Raw genomic sequence first — 13,650 nt, 5'->3', positions numbered from 1 at the left:
GAGATTGAACAGAGAAATCTTTCGAAGAAGGTTGCTTTTTCCCAATCGGGCTCAACACGTGATGGTATAAACTGGGCAGGCACCTCTCCCAACATAATCCTAACTTGCAGGAATTTTAAAACACCATATAAGGGTGTATACAAATAGCCACCTTGAAACCAACCAAACGCCCATAATGCCGACACGAATAACACCTGGGGGTATAAAATCGCAATTAGTGTGGCTTCCGGGCCACCGCGATCTTTACCAGTCCTCCCATACCTTCACTCGTCAAAATTTCCAATTGGACCTTCTTACACAGATCGATAACCTGCCCCGCGGTCCAGCCGAGAAATTTTGTCAAGAGGCGCATACTGGTAGCCTCGAGGCCTTCAAATAAGACAATCAAAGTCATTTTTCCAAGGGTTTTCTCCTGTGGATCTGCAGGCCAGGTGCCTACGGGGATGTTGGTGTCATATATGCGGATATCAGTAAACCCAGCTGCCTCAAAAGCAGCAGAACGAAGGTGATTAAAATTCCTTGGATACCCCGCCATCGCGGCAGCAGAGCCGAGTGCTCCGAGATATATGCTGAGGTACGAGTCTGGGGGGGAATTCGGCAAGTGTGTGTCACCGGTCAAAAGAGCAGATTCCGCTACCTGGATGGACCCTCCAGGGGCAAGGTGCTGATATGCTTGCTGATAAAACACGGACCAGTCAGAAATTCCACCACCCAACCCTCGGACATGGATAAAATCAAAGGGCTCATTAAACGTCCATTCCCCTTGAGCGTCATCTATCTGGAAGGATACGTTTGGTGGACAACTGCCAACTGACTCGGTATCAAAAACACTAATATCAGTGGCTATTATTTCTGCGTCCGGGAACTCGTCTCCCATGGCAAGCGCCCAATCACCGGGCCCGGAGCCGACATCGAGGACTCTTTTTATCGATTGGGGGAGAGCACACTTTGTCAATCGGCCTTCTAGGATGATGAGGTACATTTGGTGAACAATGTTCAAACGAGTCTGCTCTCGTTCGTCGTTTGGCATGAAATATGTGCTGTCACAATATTGACGACCATTTTCCTCCACCACCCGGTAAGCATGTTCGGACAAGGATTTGGTCGAACTAAAAGGGGGAGAGTTAATTTATGCAAGCGAAGGCTCGGTAAGAGAAGCTCTAATATGTAGGTAGCGACGTGCCTGCACTCACCCAGCGTTGGTAGTATCTTCTCCAGGAGCCAGAGATGAGTGTTGTTCGTCCGAACTAACGTCAATATCGGCATCAGGTATATCTCCTTCTGGCATGTTTATGTCAGTGCCAGAAGATTCCCCTTGAAGAGACCTATGTCCATGCGGTCTCGTTTGGGCCATGACATGACGTCCAACTACAACCCGCCATATTAGCTGCAAAGTCAAGAGCGCATTATACTCCTTTGCGTCAGGGAAATGGATGCTTTGCCCCAGAAGTACCGCGAAAAGGGCAACACTTACTTCTTCGAATATACCACACCTTATCATTCAACAGCACACCCGGGAATATTGGACGGACTGCAAAAAGAATGGAAAAGAGACCAAATGAAGAGTTGCTTTGTGCGATGCACGCATATGTCAATTTAGTGCTTGCTCTGCCAGGACCTCAATCTTTTCTTTTTCTCCCCCTTTCTTAGCCTTCATCGGAAAAAGCACGAGGGAGAAAGACAGTTGAAGGCGAGGAATTGGCTTCGTATATTAACTAGACTCAATGCTGCCAAGCAGATCAAATATCCTCATTTTGCAAAGCTCAGCCGGGACTTGGGGGTATAATTAAACCCTCCTCTATTGCACCAGCAACATGCGATAACCTAACTTTGCGCTTTGCAATCGCCGGGAGAGCAGAAGCCGGCGCCAGCACGCACCAGCGATGGGAAGTGGTCGCACGGCATCTCCCAACCAGAGAATTCCAGTAACCTTCTTTGCTTTTCCTTTCCCTTTTAGCTTTGTCGTCGTGCATGAATAATCCAAGCCCAGCAGCTCCACAAATGGATGATACATCGTGACCACAACGTGTCAATATCCCTTGCCTATCCCTTGGGTTTCCTCTTTTCTTTAAGGGGAAGACATGTTTCATCACCACAGAAGCCCACGATGCCCGGAATGGCCGGACTTGGATGTTGTGGTGCGTACAGTAGCAAGCTTGCTGTTGCTGATCTCCGGTGAAGAAAAGAGAAAGGAAAAAATAAATATGCTGATCGAAGAGAGGACCCGGTTGATATCCATGAGAAGAATACGGCATGACGGGCTTGCTCGGCTAACTGCCCCTGACCCAGAGTGGTGGGATTTGGGTCAAACGCTTATTTTTTTGCTTCTTCCATGACAGATTCCATCCGCCACCCCAGTTACGCAGCGTTTACGGGGTAGTCAATAAAAACAATGCTACAACAGGCTTACTATACAGTATTACGCTCTTTGCCGTCCGCAGGGTGCCAGTCTACTCCGTACTGCACGAGGTGACGAGAATGCTGGGGTGGGTGCAGACAGCTGATGGAAGCGACCCATATACCAGAGTACCGGGACCCTGTTTCATGGGTCCGGGGAAGTGGGCACGGTAGGATACTTCTACGCTGAATAAGGCGTAACGCTGCAACGAATTATTCCATCCGGAAGCAGCATGCTGTATCACTGTAGATAGTTACGGCCTCGCTCTGGATTAGTGACCCAAATAACGATCGATCATTTACTTGGTGTAGTAGGCAACTAATGTGCTGGTCGAGACCTTGACCAACTCGAGCTAACCAACTTGATTGGATTTCATATATTACTAGCTGAAAGATACCCATGGCTCTTCACGTCAGATTTTAGTATCGAATCACTCAAAAATCCAACATTAGCTAGTTATTTTCCATCATCCCGGCGCACTCCTCCATGCATAGTGAAAAAAACTGGCTGCATGACAAGGACTTGTCCGGAACAACGTTGTACGTGATCATTATCAATCCATCCGTCCTCTCCCTTTATTCTGTGATTGTTACACAGAGTATATGGAATTTCGGTCTTGGATCGAATCACGTTAAGTCATAGACGAAGAGAACTGCGGGTGAATATGATGGATGATATTTCACTTCCTTTGTTGCTGAGTGGCCTATGGGTATTCCTGCACAACCGCTCCCGCATCCGTTAGACCAGCCCAAGACTGATCGCCATACAAGAACCATGTCAGATTATGTCTTTTGGCTTCTTCTGGCGGAGTGGGCCTCGTAGGCATTGAGTCCATGACTAGCCAGCAACATCCCTGTCCAGATCATTTTCCCTTTTCACCAGCAAACTTGGAGAGGTTTGTGAAGTGATGATGGTGTCCTCAGCACAGAGTATTTTTCCAGATTAATCCCAAGCCGCAACAGATGCGTCGTGCGCAAAATACAGTGGAAGTTACAAATGGTAGCGTCCGAATCACCGGGTACGGAATCCAGTAATAACTACCAATGATATTGCACAGGAAGATACCGCGATGGAGTACGGAGTAAGAGAGACAGAGACCGGTGGAACAAGGAAAAAGGAAAAATGAAGCTACCTCCGGAGTCTGTCCCGTCGACCTGGTTCTAGGAAACGGGCCAGTCGAACTTGAGGCTTCTAGAGGCCTCCTTTTATTGGCTGGTAATCACATCTTGTAGCAAATCAGCCCCGGGCTTCTCTAGTTATAAGACACAAGTGCCCATTAACTCTTTCACTTGGTCCATCCGCTAGTTAACCCCTACCTTGTTCTAGTAAAGTCATTCAATCGTTGGCTGCAGGATGTGGCCCTTACGAGGGAGAAACTGCGATCTCATCCAACTTGTTAATATATAGATGGGCACAATGGCGAAATCCCTGCCTAGAAGAGAGGACGGATCAAGGACAGCGAAGACAGCATCTTTCCAACTCCCTCCTTGAAATTCTGTCAAGTACCTCGGGTTAGCAAATAGCCGAGTTTCCTTTGGTGTGTCTAAACTCTTAGTCGAGCTCCTAAGACGATCCTCCTATGTCTCATAAATACCGTGATTTTCAGAAGAATCTTGACGCTTTTTCTCCTGACTCGCCTCTCATAATTCGAAACATAATGGCTGAATATATAAGTCCGCACAGCTCTAATATTTGGATTTACAATCTTGGTCATGTGGGCCTATGAACTTGTGCCTTGCCCTTCGGCTGCTTCTAAAAATGACAACAGACTGCACATACACTACTAATATCTTTGGGACGAGGTAGGGCCCTTTCATTGGAATACCCGAAGGAGTACTCCTTCGATAGAGCAACTCCCCCTGCTCTGACATCGAACTGACCGCAGACATTGTTGCAATGGGCATGTTGAGAATGTATGTGTGACCGCATTCAGGGGCTGCGGACGGCATAGCACCCGCGGTCGATGCTGCATTTGAGATGTCGCTTCCATCGTGGGTATTATTGGTTAATCCTATTACTGAATCCAACGTGTCCCGCTTCAAGACGTGTATCTTTTACACCTGTGGATGCAGGACAATGTTCAGCTTTCAGGGGCAGAGCGTCAGTGCCCTGGAGTAACCCGTGTGAAGAGCTCTCTGACTGCAACCCAAGACCAACGGTATTATGTTTAAGTTTCCCACAAGACAAGATTGAGCGTTTGCTGAGACAAATCTTTCCGAGTTGGCCTTCCTCCGAATGAATGACAGTGTTCTGCTCCCTAGGAGCCACATTGATCCTGCCCCTGTATTCTACCTCGACCTAACCCGAATATGAGAAAAAAACCGAATTCATAAAAATAGTCATTATCCGCAAGTATATCCGTGCACCATACCCTCTCCATCCGCCCGATTTTATTTATCTCTTTGTTAGTCCGTACAATACACGCACTCCGTAAGTAGCCGGACAACTTGCTGTTCGGTACGGAGTAATTGTTTGTCTATTCGTTAAAAAGCGAGCTCTAAATATTGACAACCAACGAGTTAACCAACTGGGTAATTGACCAGTCAACCAATTCACTAACCAACCAACCCAAAGTTTGCGCAATGCGGGTACACGGGTATCAAAGGGCTTGATTTGAAGCCGAACATACAGCTATTATTGAGGAACACGAGAAGTGTTGCCTGAGTTACTACTCAAGGTAGTACGAAGTACCCCGTAACAGATGTAATTTTCTGCCTTTCTCTCTTTTCTTTTTCTTTTAATAGACACGGCTTCCCAGAAACTTGTTGCCATGCCACCCGCCGGGGAGGACTTCGGATCTAATGACGGGACGGCAACCAATCAATTGGGCTTGCAAGCACGCCAGTCATCAACAGCCCCTGTTTGTGGTGATCTGCCAGCGGGGTGGACAAAAGCAAAATCACGGGAGAAATACCCCCGAGTGGTTCAAGGCAGGTAGCTTGGCCATTCTCGCTGTTCCCGGTGCACTGGGAAACATGAAGGATGGTAATTATCATATTCCTGGGAAAAAGCAAGAAAGAAGAACGGGCCTTGAATTGCTTTAGGGCCGAGCCTCGTTTCCGATTTGATCCCTAGTGGGTTACTTTGCGCACCCTTTGCTTCTTTGATAGTTATTCCTTTTGCAAATTCTAATTCTTCAGGACATGCTGAAATGAGCGGTGGTTGCTCAGTGGTCACTCCCACCATATTTCGTACGTTACATGCTTTCGGGTCTGTATGCAGTATTTATTAGCAGGACATGCTTATTTAGGGTAGTTAATTCAAGCCGATCAAATAGATTCACATTCTGTAGACAAATTGGGATTGGCTCATGCGGCTCTTTTCAAATGCTTCGGATACCGCTGACTCATGTTATCCTGTCCCTTTCATTATTTTCGTTCTATTTTATACCCAGTTCCACAGGCTGTCTATCAAGGCTGAGTCCTTTTACTCGGGATAAGTGAAACACGGTTAACTCGTTGACTGACTACTAAAGATAGCTAACGATTTAATTAGCGCCGGGTTGTCTTGGACAGTTCACAAATACCAAGATTTCAGCCACAACATGATTCCATGAGGTGAGGAACCACTTATTTAGGCTATGGGAAGTGTGAGGTTAAATATTCACCCTTCAAATGCGTTCTACCTAGTGAGATGTGTAATGATAGTGGAGGCTATAGTTTCTCAAACTTGAGAGAGACTCTCCGTACGATGGCTTTAGAGTAAAAATTTCACGCTTCACGGAGTACATTCATCTTCATCCTCGTTTGCTTGGTTATTTGCCTAGCATCGCTGGCTACAATAACACAGACAGAACCTGGGAGCTCGCACCAGTTTACACAATAAACCGCCATTTTCCATTTGATTCAAGGGCTGTGTAAATTTTATCACCATACTCCTTTGGGTACTCAATGCTCCCACTACAGCAGTCTACATGCTTTTAATGTCGATATCTCCACTCTTTCTTAGACGAAAATGGAAGTTAGTTGTTTGGTAGTACCGAGTAGATGAGGCTTAAATCTAGGTTAGAGACACAGCGGGGCGACCCACGACCTAAAATTGGGAAATCCATGGGAATGTACCCGACCCCTGGAAATGTCTCAGTAATATATACGACCCTGATATTATAACTGACCACTGTTTCCTTCTACTCCTAGGTAGTTCACGAGCAATAATAGCCACAATACAGAGAAAAAGTCAGCACTGAACTAGCTAACTGAGAATTAAAGAAAGAAGAATGCCGAAGCCAAGCTCCAGCTAATAACTATTAAGCATCTTCTGATAGTATGTAAATACAAGAGCATTGTGAGCCAGTACGTTTATACTTAATAGTATAATGTAAAGAACTGGCTATTTCTGGGCCTGTCTTTATAACTAACAAGAAATGATCAACTAATACAACTAGGGAGTAAGCTTTAGAAAAGGAAAAATAAGTTTTAAACCTTTTGAGCTTGGAATACTTCAGTAAAGAAGGCTATCTCCGAGACATAGTATTAATAATCCTTAAGCTACTTCGTACAGTCCGTGGCTATAGGAGATGTTGAAGGGAGCAGAAACATGCTTAAAATGAGGCTCAAAAATCCCGTGTGTAACTCTCCTTGGCGTTCCTTGGCGAAAAGCGAAATGAAGATGCCCGAGTCATCCATCAAAAAATTCACAAACACGCTCTACCAGTGGTAAACCACCACTGAAAGGCATGACTCACAAAACGGTGATATAATAATAAGAGTTTCCGCTATGCAAATACCTCCCTACACTCTACTCTCAGCCAAATAACCTATCGAACCGGCAGCCAACTCCAACAAGCCTAAAGCCGCCTGCCCTAGAACGCCGCAAAGCTATGGCGGCCACTTCCTCCTTCTTCATTGCCTCAATAGGCAACCCGGGGCAAGCATACTACAACACACTTCATAGTGCTGGTCACATTCTTCTCCGTTCTTTTGCAGAGGTCATGAACGCAGCACCATTTCATCCCGACCCAAACCTCAGCAACGGCCTAACAACAGAAACATACCTTCCCAAGACCCAGAGTCGCCTTACACTATGGCAATCGCCGAGTTATATGAACACATCCGGCCCATCCTTGGCAAGAGCGTATAAAGCCTGGCTTGCAAGAGAGAATATAGCGTCCGATATACCCATTCCGTCCCAAGATGTGGGAAAGAAAAAAGCAAGAGGAATGCAACCGATGACACATGTTCGCGCGACAAATCTGATATTATTACATGATGAGCTAGAGCGATCTTACGGTAACCTTTATATTCGATACGGTGGGCCTGAAATGAGTTCAAGGGGACATAACGGGATTAAGAGCGTGGTTGAGAGTTTAGTCAAGGCTAAACTGCTTTCTTCGAGCGGCGGTGCACTGTCTTCAACGAACCCTACGGCATTGATAAGGTTAGCTATTGGGGTTGGAAGGCCTATGTCCCGTGAGCGAGACGCAGTATCGGATTATTTGCTGAAATCAATATCCAAAGGTCAACATGATGCAATAGCTGCGAAAGGGATTGACTTGCGACAGCTGTTGGAAAGAGAGATATTGCGAATTCAAAAAGCAATGAAGCCTATTGAACCTCCTGTGGCGCCGGCTGCCCCGGGTCAGGTATAATAAATAAAGGCTCTGGATATTTAATGTAATGTACGACTAGTTATAGAACGGATAGACTTAATAGCAAAAAATGTATATAAAGTCAAGATACACGAGTAACCATTTATGTACGGAGTATATTTGCGCTATATAAGATGTACTTCAATACATAATCCATCCCAATATCAATAGGATAAATAAATAAAACATGGACACGGGAAGAGAGAAAGAGGTTTATGAAATAAAACGGAATCCAAGAAAGGCGCTAATACCATCCAGTCATTTTCGTCATGATACTTCCCTCCGTACTTAAGTAAGGAAATCAAATAACCTTCACATGTCTTTTTTTGCATCATCAACCGGTGATAGGGCAGTGGGAGAGGCTGTTGTCTCTATTACAGCAGCAGAGGTGTCTAGAGGGTTTGGCTCAATACCCTCATCGGAGCGAACCGCGTCATTCACCTGTACCGCCTTTGCCAATGGTGACGGCGACTGTTTCCCTGAAGATGCTGCAAAAGATGCAGCAGCAGCAGTGAACCGCTTGATAGGACTAGGACGCGGGGGGCGGTTGTCGGGTACGGTATCGGTGACGGAACGGCTGAGTGGACTTGACAATTTGCTATTCTTCCTAGCTACCGACCACAAGCCAGAAGAGGCGGTTGGCTTTTTCTCAACCCTTCGGTTGAGGTATACCTTCGGTGTAGGCGATTGTGCTTCTCGGCTCCGGCTGTTTATCCGTTCGATTATCTCCTTGTATGCTGTCTCGTAGATGTCGATGTCCGCAGCTGGAGGGGACTCACTCACGATCATAGGAGATTCGGTAACGGCAGGTTTCGAAGGGATCGGAATTCCACCGGATTCCATGGCCGTGTCATTTGTTGGGTTGAGTTCAGCCTCTGACCCAAAGTTTGACGGGCCTATGTTGAGGAAAGGCATTTCTTCCTCTAACGGGTCGCGAGCATGGCCACGGGTACCTTCAGAACCAGTCTGTCGTGTTGGCGTATCTGCTCCAGGGGTGGATTGAGGTTGTGGAGATGGAAATGCACATGGCTCGAAAGTGTTCGGGGGCGGGAGGGAAACGTATGGTGAACTATTCATAGTTGCCTGGCTTGGTCGCTTGGGCTGATCCGGTCGCCTGGGATAAACGTGCTCTTTCATATTTCGATTGTGCAGGATAGCACTGAATTCCTCTTCTTCGTCTTCTCCCATGAGGAGAGGGGGCTGCACGAAGTGTGATTCTTCACCCTCACCGAGAATGCTCTCCATCGGCAAGGGGCTTCCGTCACTGATGAGCCTTTTAAATTTCTGGACGGCTTTGACCTGCGAGCGAAGGGTTAGATTACTTCCAAAAGAGAGTAAGTTGTGGAAAATACATACCACTATAAGTGCATGCCCTAGATTCCTAGTGATGGCAGAATCCATCTCCTCTTCTGTCGGTGGACCCACGAGGGTTGCTGTATTCTCCTCCTCAGATAGAAGGGGATCTATTCCGCCTTTGGTAACCCAAGGGTGCACCTTGACCATAACTTAGTTCATGATAAGAAATTGAAACAAGGTCATTTGACATACCCTTAATTGTGGCATGGTAATTCTCTTTGCAGGATCCTTCTCCAGTATCTGCTTCATGAGATCCTTGAAAGCTTCATTTGTCTCGCCAGGGAGTTCAACCTCATCGTTTCTGATAGCGTTGTATAAATCAAATATATTACTCGTATGGAATGGTATGCGCCCATAGCGTAGACAGTACAGTGTCACTCCCATAGACCATACGTCGACTGCTCGACCTGAGACCTCACCATATTTTGCAACGCAAAGCTCTGGAGGTATAAAAGCAGGCGAGCCAGCTGACTTGGCTATGAACATATCCGAAGACTTCTCAAACATTTCTGAAACGCCAAAGTCGACTACCTTGAGGACATCATCGTTTGTCAACAGACAATTATCTGGTTTTATGTCACGATGCACAATTCCCTGGGCATGTAGATACTCAATCCCTAGGATAAGGTCACGGAACCAACATCGGCAGTTTTCTTCGCTGTATGGGTCTGCTTGTTCGCCTAGCCCGACTTTCATAATGACACCTTTCTTGCACATTTCCATCACCATGTAGAGAGAGTCTTCGGTAGGGTCATCCAACACCTCTATCAGTGAGACAAGGTTGCTGTGGTTGAGCTTTTTCATAATGGCAATCTCCTCTCTAATAAGGTATAGAGAGTTTCCATTTTCACCTTCATCAATTCCGGAAGGGTGTCGATGGAGTGGTGAATTGAAGCCAACACCAGCAGGTTGAACACCCGGATGCTTTCCAGTCCTACGGCGGAGACCATGAGACTGAGCCCTTTTCCGGAGGCGGGATTTGGAAAATTCTTTAACGGCCTAGTCCTGTTAGACGTGAAGATAACATCGTGTTGTTGTCAGTGGGCAGGCCAGCTTTTGCGAAACATACATATTCCTGGCCGTACTGATCTGTGGCTAGGTGGACGGCACCAAACGAGCCCCTGCCAATTTCCTGCTTGATCAAGTACTGGTTTATACGGTGTTCTGCTGTATTGTCGTCCTGGCTGTTGGTGTATGTTGATTGAGCGTTGAGTGTTTCCTTGACAGAGGCTATTCATTAGTCAATCGCATCGAATCAATTTGTATCATGTTGCCGCTGAGGTAGACTGAGACGACGAACTTTAACTTGCCGTGGGGCAGTCGGGTATCGAGCATGCTGTCTCAACGGGCTATCGTAGGAGCCGGAAGCAGGCCTGGCACTGTACCCTCCATCCCTCATCGCAGCGTCGTTAGTTTGACTTGTTATTTCCCATCCCTACAGACCGAGAAGAAAGTTGAGGAGACGCACCCCTTGAGAGCATTTGGACCAGGTTCCGAGCTTCTTGAAGTCGGCACTTCAGTGTCTAAAGCAAGCTGGGCCGTTCGGCCATGCTTTAAGATGGGATCGGCGTCCATCTATAACCAGCGACTAGGCGTTAGCGGAAAGAGTCAAACCAGGTTGTATCTGTGCGGGTATGTTGGCCGTGCTGCGTTCCGGCTGAGCGACCTCCTTGAACATGAATGCTGACCTCGCGAAAGGGCAGAGGGTTGTGACCTGATATATCTGACCGTTTTTTCTGTCTGCCGTCCACGCTTGTGAGCCTAAGCACCCGAGGTGCATGCACAGGGGAGAAAAAAGGCTGGAGGGGTGTGGGGTATGGCGGTCGACAGGGCTATAGGGATTTAGTATAGCTTCATGGTGTTCCGCCACAGTTGAGGAGGGTCGTGAGGGGAGACGATGTCAGGCGTGTCGTAGGCGGTTCATAGAGGTTCAGGCATCGGCCATCAGCTAGATCATGGCGCTTGATATCTTCTTGTGCGGTCCTCGAGGGATGTATATCGACGAACGGCAGGTCTCCTTGGCCCGTCTTATCGGCTCAGCGAGGCAAAACGGGCGTTGGGTTTGAAATCGGCCACTTGGATAGCTTGCAGAAGCTCAGCCAGTCGTCGGCGTCCAGCTATCCCTGAGGAATACTCTAAAAATAAAACAAAAAGCCGCAAAAGAGAGAAGACGAACGGCTGAAGGGAGCGTCGTTGTTTGGCTTGTCTGCTAAGTATCTACATCGCCAACTAGATAAGTCGACCAAGGCGTTGGATGTTACGAAGCGTCACGTGAACTGGCGTCTCTTTTTCTCCCCCTTTGAATGAGCAGGAAGGACAAGCAAGGCAAAGAACGTTGACAACAGCTCTCTGGCTCTCTACACGATGGTGGTCTACTCGTTCTTCATCTTCGACCGACATGGTAAGTGCATCGTTTTGAGCCGAAGAAAGCGACGAGCTACTGTAAAGATTCTAACTTCGAGCGCAGCGGAGTGTATATACCAACGACAGTGGTACCCGCGTCCAGGCACAGCTGCTGGCGGAGGAGCGAGCAAGGACCTACACCCATCCGACGGAACGCTATCGAACGGCCTGACGAAAGACTCTCACAAGGCAGGCTCGACGGATACTCGGCTTGTCTTTGGGGCTGTCTTTTCGCTGCGAAACATGGTACGGAAGCTTGGTGGTGAGGACGATAAGTATGGCCCCCAACTCAGCGCACCACGACGAGCGACAAAGGGAAGAGCAAAAGAGGTAGAATGAGGAGGAGGAGAAGAGGGAAGGGGACTTAAGCTGTGATGATGACGAAGAGCTGACGTGGTTTGGGTGAAATAGCTTCGTGTGCTACCGAACTGGCCAGTATAAGCTACACTACTACGAGACGCCGACGAACCTGAAGTTTGTGATGATGACGGACACGAAGGCAAATAATATGCGCCTTGCTCTCCACCAGATCTATGTCAATCTATATGTGGAATACGGTGAGTCACTCCAGGCTACAGGGCACATCCCCCTTTTTTTCAGATAGGGCGTTGATTCTGATATTGCCTGCTACATAGTGGTGAAGAACCCGCTCTCTCCAATCGAGCATCCTGGTGGCGTAGGAGTGTATAACGAGCTATTCGAAGAGTCACTTGAGCAGTTTGTGGTACTACCTCTTTCCTTCGCTGCACTCCCAGACAGAGGTGAAATATGATGAAGAAAGAGAGAGAGTAGCTGACCGTCTTGTTCTAGACCCGAGTGCTCTCCTAGCTGGCTGCCAAGGAGCAGAGTGCCAAGAGCGATTGAAGGAATCAACAGCAAACTACCCAGCCACAACCGATGAAAATGTTTAAGGGGGACGCACGATGGGGGTACCGACCATGTATTCCCCCCTGTACAACAGCAACAACAAGCATCGAAGCCCTAGCAAAAAGAAGCCCCAAAAAAGCCCACTGGGGGGAAGTGTGAGGGGAGCCAAGCTATCTTCAGCTCTGGCAAGCCGCGCCAAGAGCAATGCGGGTATATCCGTACAAGTTGTCGGACAGAGTCACGCCGACGCGGTGAGGAGAAAGAAAGGGAGCGAACCCCTTCGGCTTTTGGGCTCGGGCTGATAGGCTGATAGGGCTGAGAGAGACCCTGTCTGCTGCCGGTAGCACCTGGTACCATCTCTTTTTCTTTCGACGGGACCAGGGCGCGAGAGGAGAATAGAAACCAGCTGTTGAATAGCATCTAGACCTTCTTTGTCCTACAGTAGCAACCAGCTGAATGCCCTTCTCCAACCTGCACTTCCACTGCATCTGCTAGGGGAAACGCCCTACCTACTTTCTGCACTCTTGCTCTCCTGCCGGTCCGTCTGCTGCTCTCTCCTGCATAGGTCATCCATCGCGCTGGCTCTTACTCTGGCTCTTGCTCTTGCATCCCCGAACTCGAACTTAACCATCGGCGCTGTGGCTCAAGGCTTGGCGCTGAGTCATCCGAATAACACAGCCGGCGGACCCCCGATCAGGCAAGTCCACGCTGTTTTAACCGGAAGAAAAGCTTCCGCGTTCCGGCGCTGCGGGATTTTGCCGGGCGCTGGCTGATTGCTTGGAGCGCCGCGGTTGGTGCTGGCGCTGGTGGAGGAAGATCCCCAAGCAGATGCAGCAGAAGAAGCAAAAAAGGAACGAAGAACGAGGAAGAAGGAAAAAGGGTGGACGCCATGCGGAAGCCGGTCGAGGTGCATGAGCGTCGTGCATGGCCGTGCAGCGTGGTGCAGCGTGGTGCATCAACCAGCCGGCAGGCGAAGGGGCAAGGGAAGCCGGACAGCCGGCCAGGGTTGGGCCTATTACACTTTACGGAGTCCTTGCTC

At 48.2% G+C, this 13,650-nt stretch overlaps 6 protein-coding genes across 6 annotated transcripts; 2 read left to right on the top strand and 4 right to left on the bottom strand.

The window, feature by feature from the left end:
* Positions 1-214: 214 nt before the first annotated feature.
* On the bottom strand, positions 215-1,354 carry MGYG_03879 (hypothetical protein; the record flags this gene model as incomplete). Its single annotated transcript, XM_003173658.1, has 2 exons — positions 215-1,109; positions 1,194-1,354. 2 exons carry the CDS (start codon positions 1,352-1,354, stop codon positions 215-217), a joined length of 1,056 nt encoding a protein of 351 aa, XP_003173706.1.
* A 409-nt stretch (positions 1,355-1,763) lies between these two features.
* Positions 1,764-2,255, bottom strand: MGYG_03878 (hypothetical protein; the record flags this gene model as incomplete). The annotated part of the gene is made up of 1 exon (XM_003173657.1): positions 1,764-2,255. The coding sequence occupies one exon, from the start codon at positions 2,253-2,255 to the stop codon at positions 1,764-1,766; it is 492 nt and encodes a 163-aa protein (XP_003173705.1).
* Positions 2,256-3,830: 1,575 nt separating this feature from the next.
* Positions 3,831-4,287, bottom strand: MGYG_03877 (hypothetical protein; the record flags this gene model as incomplete). The annotated part of the gene is made up of 3 exons (XM_003173656.1): positions 3,831-3,893; positions 3,993-4,059; positions 4,178-4,287. 3 exons carry the CDS (start codon positions 4,285-4,287, stop codon positions 3,831-3,833), a joined length of 240 nt encoding a protein of 79 aa, XP_003173704.1.
* A 2,930-nt stretch (positions 4,288-7,217) lies between these two features.
* On the top strand, positions 7,218-7,985 carry MGYG_03876 (hypothetical protein; the record flags this gene model as incomplete). Its single annotated transcript, XM_003173655.1, has 1 exon — positions 7,218-7,985. One exon carries the CDS (start codon positions 7,218-7,220, stop codon positions 7,983-7,985), a length of 768 nt encoding a protein of 255 aa, XP_003173703.1.
* Positions 7,986-8,297: 312 nt separating this feature from the next.
* MGYG_03875 (CAMKK/META protein kinase) lies at positions 8,298-10,916 on the bottom strand (the record flags this gene model as incomplete). Its single annotated transcript, XM_003173654.1, has 6 exons — positions 8,298-9,284; positions 9,342-9,479; positions 9,534-10,340; positions 10,411-10,560; positions 10,642-10,720; positions 10,810-10,916. The coding sequence occupies 6 exons, from the start codon at positions 10,914-10,916 to the stop codon at positions 8,298-8,300; spliced, it is 2,268 nt and encodes a 755-aa protein (XP_003173702.1).
* A 789-nt stretch (positions 10,917-11,705) lies between these two features.
* Positions 11,706-12,516, top strand: MGYG_03874 (hypothetical protein; the record flags this gene model as incomplete). Its single annotated transcript, XM_003173653.1, has 4 exons — positions 11,706-11,742; positions 11,809-12,019; positions 12,156-12,301; positions 12,380-12,516. 4 exons carry the CDS (start codon positions 11,706-11,708, stop codon positions 12,514-12,516), a joined length of 531 nt encoding a protein of 176 aa, XP_003173701.1.
* Positions 12,517-13,650: the final 1,134 nt, after the last annotated feature.

The sequence above is a fragment of the Nannizzia gypsea genome, genomic scaffold (assembly GCF_000150975.2).
Source record: "Nannizzia gypsea CBS 118893 supercont1.3 genomic scaffold, whole genome shotgun sequence".
Classification (NCBI taxonomy): Eukaryota; Fungi; Ascomycota; class Eurotiomycetes; order Onygenales; family Arthrodermataceae; genus Nannizzia; species Nannizzia gypsea.
This window is presented reverse-complemented; position numbering and strand designations above follow the sequence as displayed.